General features: G+C 43.2%; 1 protein-coding gene and 2 non-coding genes across 3 annotated transcripts; 1 reads left to right on the top strand and 2 right to left on the bottom strand.

Annotated features, from left to right (window-relative positions):
• Positions 1-349: 349 nt before the first annotated feature.
• Positions 350-8,623, bottom strand: ppdpfb (pancreatic progenitor cell differentiation and proliferation factor b). Its single transcript, XM_020512277.2, has 5 exons — positions 8,207-8,623; positions 6,671-6,758; positions 5,527-5,604; positions 3,980-4,079; positions 350-1,346 (listed from the first exon to the last, which is right to left on the bottom strand). Exons 2-5 carry the CDS (start codon positions 6,723-6,725, stop codon positions 1,268-1,270), a joined length of 312 nt encoding a protein of 103 aa, XP_020367866.1. The 5' UTR covers positions 6,726-6,758; positions 8,207-8,623; the 3' UTR covers positions 350-1,267.
• trnae-cuc lies at positions 8,561-8,632 on the top strand. Its single transcript has one exon. It is a non-coding gene; the product is annotated as a tRNA-Glu (tRNA).
• Positions 8,633-8,943: 311 nt separating this feature from the next.
• On the bottom strand, positions 8,944-9,015 carry trnae-cuc. Its single transcript has one exon. It is a non-coding gene; the product is annotated as a tRNA-Glu (tRNA).
• Positions 9,016-12,411: the final 3,396 nt, after the last annotated feature.

Raw genomic sequence — 12,411 nt, forward strand, 5'->3', positions numbered from 1 at the left:
CTCACCTTTCCTGGCCCCATCCCCGCCTCTTCGACCTGTTTGTTTCTTCTCCACCTATCCTCTCCTCCATCCCTCTTCTATCCGCCTCCCACTCTCTCCCTATTTATTTCAAAACCCCCTTCCCCTCCCCCTTTTCTGATGAAGGGTCTAGGCCCGAAACGTCAGCTTCTCTGCTCCTATGATGCTGCTTGGCCTGCTGTGTTCATCCAGCCTTGCACCAGATTTATTTAGCAATTTGTTTAACATCTTATTTGCCCTCTCACCATCTCACGAGGCCACTGAATGAACAGTCAAGCTAGATATCATAGGCTATCGTCATGAAGATATATAAACACACTGCAGAAACAGATCAGTTAATAATTTTATTTTACTTGTTTTGTCATGATAGGAATGTCATGTTACTATTTTGCAGACTCTTGTCATGCAACTTAATACCATTGGGTCAACTGGCTCATTGTTCCTTGTCTATCAGGCTAAGCCTTATCAGATATCACCTATTCTAACTCCACATCTTTCACTAGCTAGAGCATCAAAAGAACCTTAATCACAGCCAGGACTGACCATGTTGATTAGGTTCAGGGTGCATTAAGTTTTCATTTATGGTGGACAACCAGCCATTTCTTGTACCACTCAGCTTCAAGCTTCTCCTACAGCACTGTGGGTCAGAAATCAAATATTCAAAGCTCTTTAGACTTCATTTATGCTAAGCAATCAGGGGTTGTACTAAATAGGCACTTAATTTCTCAATCCTTAACTAAGGAATGGAGCCATCTCCCATGTGTATGCTAATGATAATATTACCATTATCTTGCTCTATCCCCTTCACTGCATTAGCAGTGTCAGCATACTTGTTCAACATCCCAATGACAGGCACGTGTTTTTACATCATATTCTTTAAAAACAAAAAGGAAATTGAAGTTGAATAATTAATTCGTACCATTGCTTAGTAGCTGAGATTTTAGGAGTTTCTAAATTGTTGAGAAACCTACTGACCTGGTAACAGCACGTCTATGATTAGATGATAATTAGCCGAGAGCATCCAGCAAAAGAAAAAAAAGTAAATGGAAAGCTAGACAGATGGGCTGCTAAAGTTTTTTTTTTATTATTAGATGTTCGAGTAAGCCAACAATCCTCACTGATATAGAAAAATGAGGACTGGTATTTATTAAAAATATAGTTAGAAACTTAAAGCAGCCGTCATTTTAAAAAATTTAACATTTTGGAACGCCTGAAATTCCTAGCGTCTTCTTCAAAAGTTGAAATCAGATTAAGATGAAGGTTTGCTGGGCTCACTGGCATGTCGTTTCCTCGCCATTTCTTGAGGCAGTATACAGTTTATCTTGCCACTAGAAAAACAAAGAAAATTAGTGCACTATTTCTGTTATATGCACTTCAACATACTTTTTAAAAGATACATACAAGGATTGATCGAGGATTTAGTGATAGTAAGAACTACGGATGCCGTAAGTCAGAGTCGATACTGTGTGGAGCTGGAGGAACACAGCAGGTCAGGCAGCAGAGGAGCAGGAAAGTCGACATTTCGGGTCAAGACCCTTTATTAGGGCTGAGCAGGAGGAGGAACGGAGCTCAAATAAATGGGGGTGTGGCTGGGTGAAGGTAGGAGGGGTGGATGCAGGTGGGCAGCTGTGCAGATTAGTCAATGAGAAGGGTGCGGCAGATGGGTGAGAAGGAAGATGGACAGGTTGTGTCAGGTCAAGGAGGCAGGGATGAGAGAGGGGGCTGGACATGGGATGAGGCCAGGGGTGGGGAGATTTTAAAGCTAGTGAATTCTATGTTGATACCATTGCACTGTAAGGACCTGAGGTGGAATATAAGATGTTGTTCCTCCAATTTTCACGTGGCCTCATTGTGACATTGGAGGCGGCCTAGGGTGTGGAAAAGGGAGTTAAAATGGCTGGCAGAAAGTGGTGTTGATTGGAGCGTACACAGCGCAGAAGCTCTGCAAATCGGTCACCAAGTCTGTGCTTGGCCTCTCTGATGTCGAAGAGATCACACCAACGGATAAAGCAGACCAGGTTAGAAGACGTACCAGTGAATCCCTGTTGGATGGGGGAGGTGTAGGGCTTCCTGCAGTTGCAAGGAAAGGTGTGGGGGTGGTGGGGAGTGCAGAGCGGATGAGGGAGTTGCGGAGAGAGCAGTCCCTACAGAAAGCAGATAGGGGTGGTGGGGTCTGATTGCAGGTGGCTAAAGTAGCAGAGGATGAAGCATTGGATTCGGAGGCTGGTGGGGTGGTACGCGAGGACCAGGGGGACTCTATCCTTCTTATGGTTGAGGGGAAGGGGTTTGAGGATAGAAGTGCTGGAAATGCAGGAGATGCGGTTGAGGGCATTATGAATCATGGGAGTGGAGTTAGAGTCCTTGAAGGAGGAGGATACCTGGGATGTCCAGGAGCAGAAGCGGAGGAATTGGGAGTATGGGACCACATTTTTGCAAGAGGGTAGGTGAGAAGTGGTTTAATCGAGGTAGCTACTGGAGTCAGTGGGTTGGAAACAGATGTCGATGCTGAGTCAGTTGCCGGAGATGGAGACGGAGATGGAGGGGTCCAGGAAGGGGAGAGGGGTGTTGGAGATGGTCCGGGTGAATTTGAGGTCAGGTGAAAGGTATTGGTGAAGTTGATGAACTGTTAGAGCTCCTCATGGGAGCACGAGGCAGTACCAATGGTCAGTGAAGCGGAGGAAGAGGTGAGGAACAGTGCCAGTGTAACTGCAGAAGAGGGACTGTTCCACATATCCTACGAAGAGGCAGGCATAGCTCGGATCCATGCGGGTGCTCATACTACAAACCAAAGGGGTGGTTAATTAGGAGGAGTTAAAGGAAAAGTTGTTGAGGGTGAGGACAAATTCTGTCAAGTGCATGAGTGTAATAGTGGAGGGGGGGGTTGTTGGGCCCACAGAAGAAGAAGAAACAGAGGGTTTTAGGCCCTCCTCATTGGGGATATAGATGTAGAGGGACTGAATGTCCATAGTGAAGATGAGGTGTTGAGGGCCAGGGAACTGAAGATCTTGCAGAAGGTAGGGGGCATGGGTAGTGTCCCAAATGTAAGTGGGGAGTTCCTGGACCAAGAGGGATTAAAAAAAACAACAAAGAGTCTGGGTAGGCGAAGACAATAAGTCAATTTGGCCAGTCAGGTTTGTGGATTTTGGGTAGGAGATAGAAACGGGCAGTGCAGGGTTGGGGCATTATTAGGTTGAGGCTATGGACGGGAGGTCTCCAGAGGTGATGAGGTTGTTGATTGTCTGGGAGATGGTTTGGTGATCAGGAGCCGGGTCATAATCGAGGGGACAGTAGGAGGTGGTGTCAGAGAGTGGGCGGCTGGCCTCAGTGATGTCGATGTCAGTACGCCATGCTACCACCACAACCCCCCCTTATCAGCAGGCTTAATGGTGAGGTTGGGGTTGGAGTGGAGGGTGCGGAGGCTGTGCATTCCACTGGGGAGAAGTTGGAGAGAGTGAGGGGTGGAGAAATTAAGGCGATTGATGTCACGACGGCAATTGGAAATGAAGAGGTTGTGGGAGGGTCGGAAACCGGCGAGCAGTGTCAAGAGGCATGAGGTTTGTCAGAGGTGGGAGAAGGGGTCAGAGGGTGTGTTGGGCTTCCGTTTGAAGAGACAGACAGAGGTGGAGGAAAAAAAAGTTCAACATCGAGGCGTGTATGGAATTTGTTGATGCGTGGGCACAGGGAAATGAAGGTGAGTCCTCTGCAAAAGACTGACCATTTGTCTTCAGTAGGGTGGAGGTCTGGGGGAATGATGAGTACCTTGCAGGGCTTGGGGCAGGGGCTTAGGTGTTGGGCTGGAGACTATCTCTGGAGTGGAACGGTCACGTGAGCGGATGCAGAAGTAGCGATGTGGTCAGTGGCATCAGAGGATTTCAGTGTTTGTTACACAATGAGCTTAAACTTGATTAGTTGTAATGATCTTGCACTGATAGTTCTTGATTACACTGTACAGATATCTCACCTCTCAGAGGATTCAGACAGTGTTGTCATTACTGGATGGTTCTGAGTTCTTCCAAAGAAAAAACTGATCCACCACTGGCCCGCTGTAGACTTTGGTAATCCTGCAAATACAAAATTACCGACTAATTAAATGTGTTGTGTTCTTGATATAGATCGTAGACAAAGTGTCCATTGGTTCACATGTGGAATGAACTTCCTGATGAAGTGGTGGATGCGGGTACAATTACAATGTTTAAAAGAAGTTTCAATGGATATATGAATAGGAAAGGTTTGGAGTGATGTGGGCTAGGAGCAGGCAGGTGGGACTCGTTTATTTGGGGATTATGTTCGGTATGACTCTAACAAAACTTCCTCTGGTGTATAAAGAAAAGCAAGGTTTAAATGACAAAAGTGCACAATTCAATTAAACAACTGAACACGTTTCAAATTCAAGGTTTGCCTTGAGAGAAACAGTGTTAACATCTTGTGTTTCATGTGTATTTTCTAACTGTTCAGAATTTCAGGCTTTCTCTATGCCACAAGAGGTGAAAGAGTTAACGTTGATTCAGAAGATTCGTTGGATTCAAAACGTTTACTCAGTTTCTCTCTCTCTCTCACCACAGATGTTGCCAAACCTGAGTTTCTCCCGTGCTATTTTATTGTCTATTTGCTGATAAATTCCCATGCTTCTAAAACACTTAAATTCTAATTTTTATAGTTAAGGTTCTTGAAGATTTATAGCTCAGGCTGTGGACGAGCTTGTTGGCTTGCTCGCCGAGCTGGCTGGTTATTGTACAGACATTTCATCATCATGCTAGGTAACATCAGTGCGGCCTCTGATGAAGCGATGTTGTTCTACTTCGCTTGGTATTTACATGATTCGGGCTGTTAAGCTGGGCTGTGTCATTTCCAGTTCTGTTCATGGGTTTGTATATGGGGTCTAATTCCACATGTTTGTTGATTGCATTATGGGTCCAGGATGGTCATCCTGGCTCAAGCCAACCACAGACACGCACGGGAATTCCTAGAGACCTGGTTTTCAACCCGTAATGCAATCAACAAACATGTGGAATTAGACCCCTTATGCAAACCCATGCAGAACAGAACTGGAAACGACACAACCCAGCTTAACAGCCCAGATCACGTAAATACCAAGCGAAGTAGAACAACATCGCTTCATTGGAGGCCGCACTGATGTTACCTAGCATGGTGATGAAACGTCTGTCCGATAACCAGCCAGCTCGGCGAGCAAGCCAACAAACTCATCCAATTATTATAATGGCCAAAATATTTACTAGTCAAAAATAATAATTCAAAACATAACAAAGGTAGAGTGTATGATTAAAAGGGAATCCAAATTACATTGTAGTTCAATGATTACCTGATGCATGAAGTTAACTTCAATGAAGTCTGATTAATAGCACAAAAGATTAATTAATTGGTTAAAAGCAGTTTGGGAGATTGATAGCATAATTAAATACAACTGTTTGCAAATGATTTGAATTCTATATAAGCAAAGATTTGTTGCAAAAACCAGATGAGCTGCATATGTAATGAAAATTTTCTTACCTGGATGGTGTGGAATCACTTCTCCCATGTGCTCCGAGCTACCACAGGAACTATTGCTGGAAGCAGAACCAAGGCGCCCTGAAATTAGAAGTTTGGACTTCATCATACAATTACTACTTCTACAAATTGTGCATTCAGAACATGGAAAACTTGAAGCCCTTGCATTTACCAACATGTGCTAGTCCCCTTTCCCAAATGCTGATAGGCAGCATCAACCTACTCAAAACAAAACAGTTCTCACGAATGATACACTATGAATAATAATATGAAGAAAAAGAGAACAGAAAAGTATGGAAAAGAATGGATTACAATGCAAAAGCACAGGCCCTACAGGATTTCCACAGCCCCGGTCCTCTGGAAATTGAGGACCCTCAGATTTAAAGCAATGGTTTGGAAATACAGCTTTCAACCTTAACAGATGATGAAGTTAGTGTTTGTTTGTTAACAAAGAATTATGTAGCTTGCCAACTAGAATTAACAAATTAAAGTTATGTGCATGCAAAATTCATGATTTATAAAATTGTTAACCCATTTAGCATCCCAGTTTATTTGCACAGGAACTGGAAGTATTTCACTTAAAAAATACCATTATATCGTCGTCAAAAACATAACCACCAAATGAACAGTTTTCAAAAGCCTGAGCTGTCTACCTCTGCAAAACAAATAAACACTTTTCAAGAACCCATGCCCAAAAGGGATGATCAATTATTTAAAAAGTAATTGTAGAGTACAATAAGATAATGATAAATAAAAGGTTAATCAAAAAATACAGAAAACTTACTACATCATTGGCCCCAGAAAAACAATTAAAATTTACAACTGTCATGTCCATATACATGGTGAAGCAAAAAAAACTAATTATAAATTCAATCCTGCGGGATAACAACAGTAAAATCTCCTTTCATTGCTGTTTATAGATAGATACAGCACTTCAAAAAATACTAGTGTCAAATTTAGTAAGCGCACTGAAAAAGAAAACATCATTGCTGTGAATTTTACTGGAAGTTGTTATTCATCAGGTTTGCAGCTGTTTCTGTTGGAAAAATGCCCATAAATAGCTGATCGGTTGATGTACTGTCTGTAACTCAACAGATCCCCCTACTGCAAACACCTCAAAAGGATTGTTGTTCATAGAATTACTTACTCCTGTAATAGTCATGCGTAGCTGTAAGGGAGCCAGTTGACGGAATGGATGCCATTGCAATCTTTCAGACTAGTATCTGGTGGTTACCCTTGAAGTAGCAAAAGGAAATTAAAAACTATATTTAGATTGGCAGATTTGCAAAACAAAATAACTGGTAGTTCAACAAGATCGTCAAAATTACAGTGCAATTCTAGTATAGAGAAATGCCTGGCCTTATTGATCACATACCAGTAAATATGATGGGTCACCCTTATTAAGTAAAGCTTTTCACATCAAAAAGTAATAAGATTTTATTCTAAAATTTGACTAACAAAGCCAGGCACAAGGTTCAAGTCCTTATGTAAACAGATAAAAAGTTCGAGAATAGCTTTGAGAATATGTAGCATACAAAGACATAGTTTGGGAGAGTTTTACCGATTGTAGATTAGGTTTGGATTTCATTCCAGTTCAATCAAAACTAGACACAGGGTTTAGTCATGCTTAGACTACTTCCACCCCTCTCCCAGCTATATCAGCACTGTTGCCCTAAAATAGCAGACTTGCTCAAAAACTAAATAAATGCTGCAGATTTGAAATTATTCTCAATTTGTAGGACAGGAATTAAAAACCAAAACGATTGAATTGCCTAAGAATTCAGGATTAGTTGCTGCTGTTTTATCATTTCTTTAGCACATCTTATGGAATAAAGTTGTAGTATACACTGATGGAGGAGGAAAAAAATAATTTCTTGGTCTTGTACCATTAAAAGTTATCTACGGCTTAGCTACCAATTTGAAGAAGCTTTACACAGCCCAGTAACACCCTGCAAATTATAAACAGATTCTTGGCCCAAATAGCATCCCATGAACCGGAGAGTCTGCCGAGGATCATTCAGAGGATTAAATTACTGAAGTGTCACCTATTTTAGGTGAGTCACTGTCAAATTAACAGTACCCATATGTTCAAGAGTGAATGCTAAACTATCACAACTGAATTTTTCTAAACATTAAAAAAAAGTGGAATCTAACAACTGTAGCTTTTTAAAATTGAAACATAAACAGAAATTCTGAAGGAGGGTCACTGGGCCCAGAACGTTAACTCTGATTTCTCTCCACAGATGCTGCCAGACGATTTTCCAGCAACTTCTGTTTTGTTTCAAGATTTCCAGCATCCGCGGTTCATTCGGGGTTTTTTTTTGTTGTAAAATGTAAAGTTGCTCGGTTGCAAACAACACTGTTCATGGAGGCAACATCCGAATTAACAAGACAACAAATCAACACCCCGAACCCCCACCGCCTCCCCAAACCAAGGCTGAGTCGGTGGGGAAGGAGAGAAACGAGTAACTAACTCAGCGAAAACAGTGCAATGGGAACCGCACACTGTGGACACTCTGGTGGCAAAAGGCCTCACAGGGAGGACACACCGCGGCCGCCAGCAGCTCAGGCTCCGGCTCGATGGACAGCGGCGGCGGGATTGAAGTCTCCAGCCCCAGGCTCTCCTCTCCCTCCACAACACAACACAAACCACCCTTCTCCGCCCCATAACGGGGCCACATACCTTCGACACCAAACAGGACTCCAAGTGTAATGACTGAAGAAAGTAAACGCTAGGCAATAGGGCCCATTTGAGAAAGTAACCCGGCACAAAGCACTACCACAACACGGAGTCGAGAGATAATATTAGAGTGTGAGGGGGCGCCACGCGGGTTATATATAGCGTCGTCCTGTGTCACACCGCCCAAAAAAAAGTCGGTAAACGTCAATCATCGGAGCCGTCCAATAGACATGCGCTGCCTGTGGCTGAGGCCCGCCCTTCATCCAATCAACGTCAACAGAATCCCCCTAGCGAGGAGAAATGACAACATCGGCATAGACAGCCTCCAGTAAAGTCACAGACGATGAAACGTTATCTTCCCTGGTGGTCTAGTGGTTAGGATTCGGCGCTCTCACCGCCGCGGCCCGGGTTCGATTCCCGGTCAGGGAATTTGCTCTTTTATTAAAATTTGCGATCGTTCCCTCTAACGGAGTATATTAGAAGTATCGGAATTCGTTTAAATTTGCGATCACTATTTTAAAGGGAGTATAATGAAAATATTTAACTGCTTTAATAAAAACTGCGATGACTACAGATTCTAGCAGATTGAAACCATTAAGATCATGCCGGAAGCGTAGGTGCTGATCGGAATCTGTGAAGGAAAGACAATGGTTTACTTGCACAATCAGTTATACAGCGTGGATCAATATTTTTTAAATAATTTTAAAACATAAAGCTCAGTAGGAGAAGAAAAGCTTATGTTCCCTGACCGGGAATCGAACCCGGGCCGCGGCGGTGAGAGCGCCGAATCCTAACCACTAGACCACCAGGGAGCTCTGAAGAGTACTTCGAGAATATCATCTTTGACTACCTCACAAGTTATGTAATGCCCAAACGTGCAATATTTTTAATTATGACAGTGCAGTGTGGAGCTGGAGGAACACAACAGGTCACGCAGCATCAGAGGAGCAGGAAAGTTCACGTTTCAGGTCGGGACCCTTCATCAGAAACGGGGAGGGGGAAGGGAGCTCTGAAATAAATAGAGGAGGGGTGGGACTGGAGAAGGTAGGTGGGATAGTGATAGGTGAGTGTAGGTAGGGAGTGGTGGGAGAGAATCTGAGATAACAAGGTGTAGAGCTGGATGAACACAGGAGGCCAAACAACATCAGTAGGAGCAGGAAAGCTGACGTTTCAGGCCTAGACCCTTCTTCAGAAATGGGCCATTTCTGAAGAAGGGTCTAGGCCCGAAACGTCAGTCTTCCTGCTCCTCTGATGCTGCTTGGCCTGCTGAGTTCATCCAGCTCTACACCTTGTTATCTCAGATTCTCCAGCATCTGCAGTTCCTATTATCTCTGGGAGAGAAGATGGACAGGTTGTTTCAAGTCAAGGAGGCGGGAATGAGACCTCCCAGTTGCCAACCATTTTAACTCCCCCTCCAACTTCCTGGTGACATGTCCATCCTGGGCCTCCTCCAGGGCCACAATGACACCACCTAGAAACTGGAGAAGCGACACCCCATATTCTGCCTCAGGAGCCTACAGCCCAATGGCCTAAACACAGAATTCACCAGTTTTAAAATCTCCCCACTCCCTGCCTCATCCCATGTCAAACTCTCCCTCTCGTCCCCGCCTCCTTGACCTGACACAACCTGTCCATCTTCTCTCCCTTTCCATCCCAACCCATCCCACTGATCAACCCCCACCACTGCCTACCTATTACCATCCCCCCCCCCTTCCCCAGCCCCACCCCTCCTCTCTCTCTTTATTTCCCAGCTCCCTTCCCCCTACCCCATTTCTGAAGAAGGGTCCCGACCTGAAATGTCAACTTTCCTGCTCCTCTGATGCTGCATGGCCTGCTGTGTTCCTCCAGCTCCACACTATTGACTCTGACTCCAGCATCTGCACTTCTTGCTATCTCTGATATTTTTAACTACGATCTGATTTTAATTAGAAAAATATGTTATCTAATGTCCAACATTGAATGCCTGTCTACTACCACGATCAGCAGCTTGGTAATATAGAAGGCAAATACTGCTGAGGAGAGAGACAATATTACCTTTTTTGCACTCATCAGAACAATTACTAAAGTACCAATTTTTAAACTACCACAACAATTCATTTTCAGAAGGAAGCGTGCTGATTGGTTGGCAAATTGATTGTGTCAGAGATGGAGACCATCCCCCAAAACAAGACTTTTACAATGGGAGTCTCTTTTCAGCAGTATTATGATCACCGTCCTTCACCAGTTTTAAGCTTGAGAAATCAAAGTAACCATTGAAGATACTAACATTATCATCAATATTTTCAAATAAAACAGTAAATACTCAGTAGGTCTGGTTGCATCTACAGAGAAAAATGGAGGCACAATTCAGATTTGAGATCTTTTGTCATTGACATCCTGTTGTACCGCATTTATTAGCTTGCACGATAAAACAAAACTCAATCACTTCACCAATACAAAAAAAGACAATATAAATAAGAAGGACCAGAGAAGGTGAAACTTGCATTTGGCAAATATATGTGAGGAAATTAGTTACAGTGGAAAAGGGAGGAAAAAAGAAAGAAATACTTATTGGGCGTTCTGAAATTAACAGAATCACGGAATTGTTACACCATAGAAAGTCTATTTAGCCTGTTGTGTCAATGCTGGTGCTCTTCTAGGCAACTCCATTCATCTCACCCAAACCCCTGCCTTTTTCCTGTAGCCTATAACATTTTTCTACTTAGGTTGATAACTATTTCCTCTGAATCTGCTTTCACCACACTCAAATGCATGCATTTCAGATGCTAAGTATATGGAAAAGCTTTTTCTCATGCTGCCTTTAGATCTTTTGCCAAAATCTGTATCCTCTGATTCTCAACCTTTCTGCTGATGGGAACAGTTTTTCTTTGTCTATCCTGTCTGGACATCTCATGATTTTGAACAACTCTATCACACCTCTTTTCACCATTTTCTAGGGAGAAGATTCATAGTTTCTCCGTTCTCTCCAAGCAACTAAAATAGGTCATGATTGAAACATATCTTGTGCGTCTTCATTGCACCTTCTTGAATGCTTAAATATCCTTCCTAAACCCTGTGGGATGAGTTTTGTGTGCTTCCATAGTGGCAATTCTAGACCTAAAGAGCACAACCTTACATTACAGCTGCATCAAAGTTATTGTCTGAAAGGGCATCATCACCATAAGAATGTCTCGATTCCTTATGAATTTGAATACCTCCATCTACACACAATGCAGGGAATCCCCAATTAAAATTGCCCTGTTTAACACTGCTTTGCTTTAACTTCAAGGTATTGGGGAAAAAACCTTGTTGAGTGGGCATTGAAATTCATTTTAATATTTACTATTGTACCTGACCTGATTGGCACCATTTTGGCAGGACCCCTACTTCTCTCACATTTGAGGCTGATCCTCAAGTTGTCTGACTTGCAGCCTCTCCATTTGCCACATTGCTGCCCAAGGTCTGCACAGGGAATTTACATCTACCAGATCCTGCTGGAGCTGCACCTCCACCCATGCTGCAGCTACAGCCAGTAAAATTCTACACAAAAGAATGCCACATGCCTGGACAGAACAAAGTCACCCCTCCCAGCCAAGTATGTGACCCTGGCCTGACCTCCACCACCCTACCAGTGGGTGCTGTATATGACTGTCATTGACCCCCACCCCCAACACCCCATCCCACACCACATCCTATCTTCCCCCGCTCCCGTCTAGAGGCAGTAACTGAAGTAGAGGGATCCCAAACAGACCATAGACCACAGCCACATAACAACACAGGTGAGCTGATGAAAAAAGCAGAACGGTCATTACCCTCCACCCTCTACCATCCTCACCCCAGACTAAACCCTGATTGCTAGCATCTGCACTACTTTGGTTCTGTATAGAAATACAAGTTGTTCTTTTTTGAATTATTATTGGTTAACTGTAAAGGATACCTTGTCTTGCTGATGATTATATGTCTTGAGGTGAAGGCTTAGACCTTGCGCAGTCTTTCTGAAAATTGATACTTGTATCAGAATTGAGTTAGTCGAAGTTGATAGACCTCGTTTAAAAAGACGTGATGTCATAAAGTGATGTTGTTGCAGCATCTAAGTGGTAGATTGACAGCAAACAGCTGTCGAGTTATTTCATGAAGATAGCCTAAAATTATTCCTTGTGTCTGGAACTGAAGTTCACAATATTGCATACCAAGAACAAGTTTGCACTTCTAAAACTATTTTCCTTTTA

Source organism: Rhincodon typus, chromosome 19, assembly GCF_021869965.1.
Source record: "Rhincodon typus isolate 14 chromosome 19, sRhiTyp1.1, whole genome shotgun sequence".
Classification (NCBI taxonomy): domain Eukaryota; kingdom Metazoa; phylum Chordata; class Chondrichthyes; order Orectolobiformes; family Rhincodontidae; genus Rhincodon; species Rhincodon typus.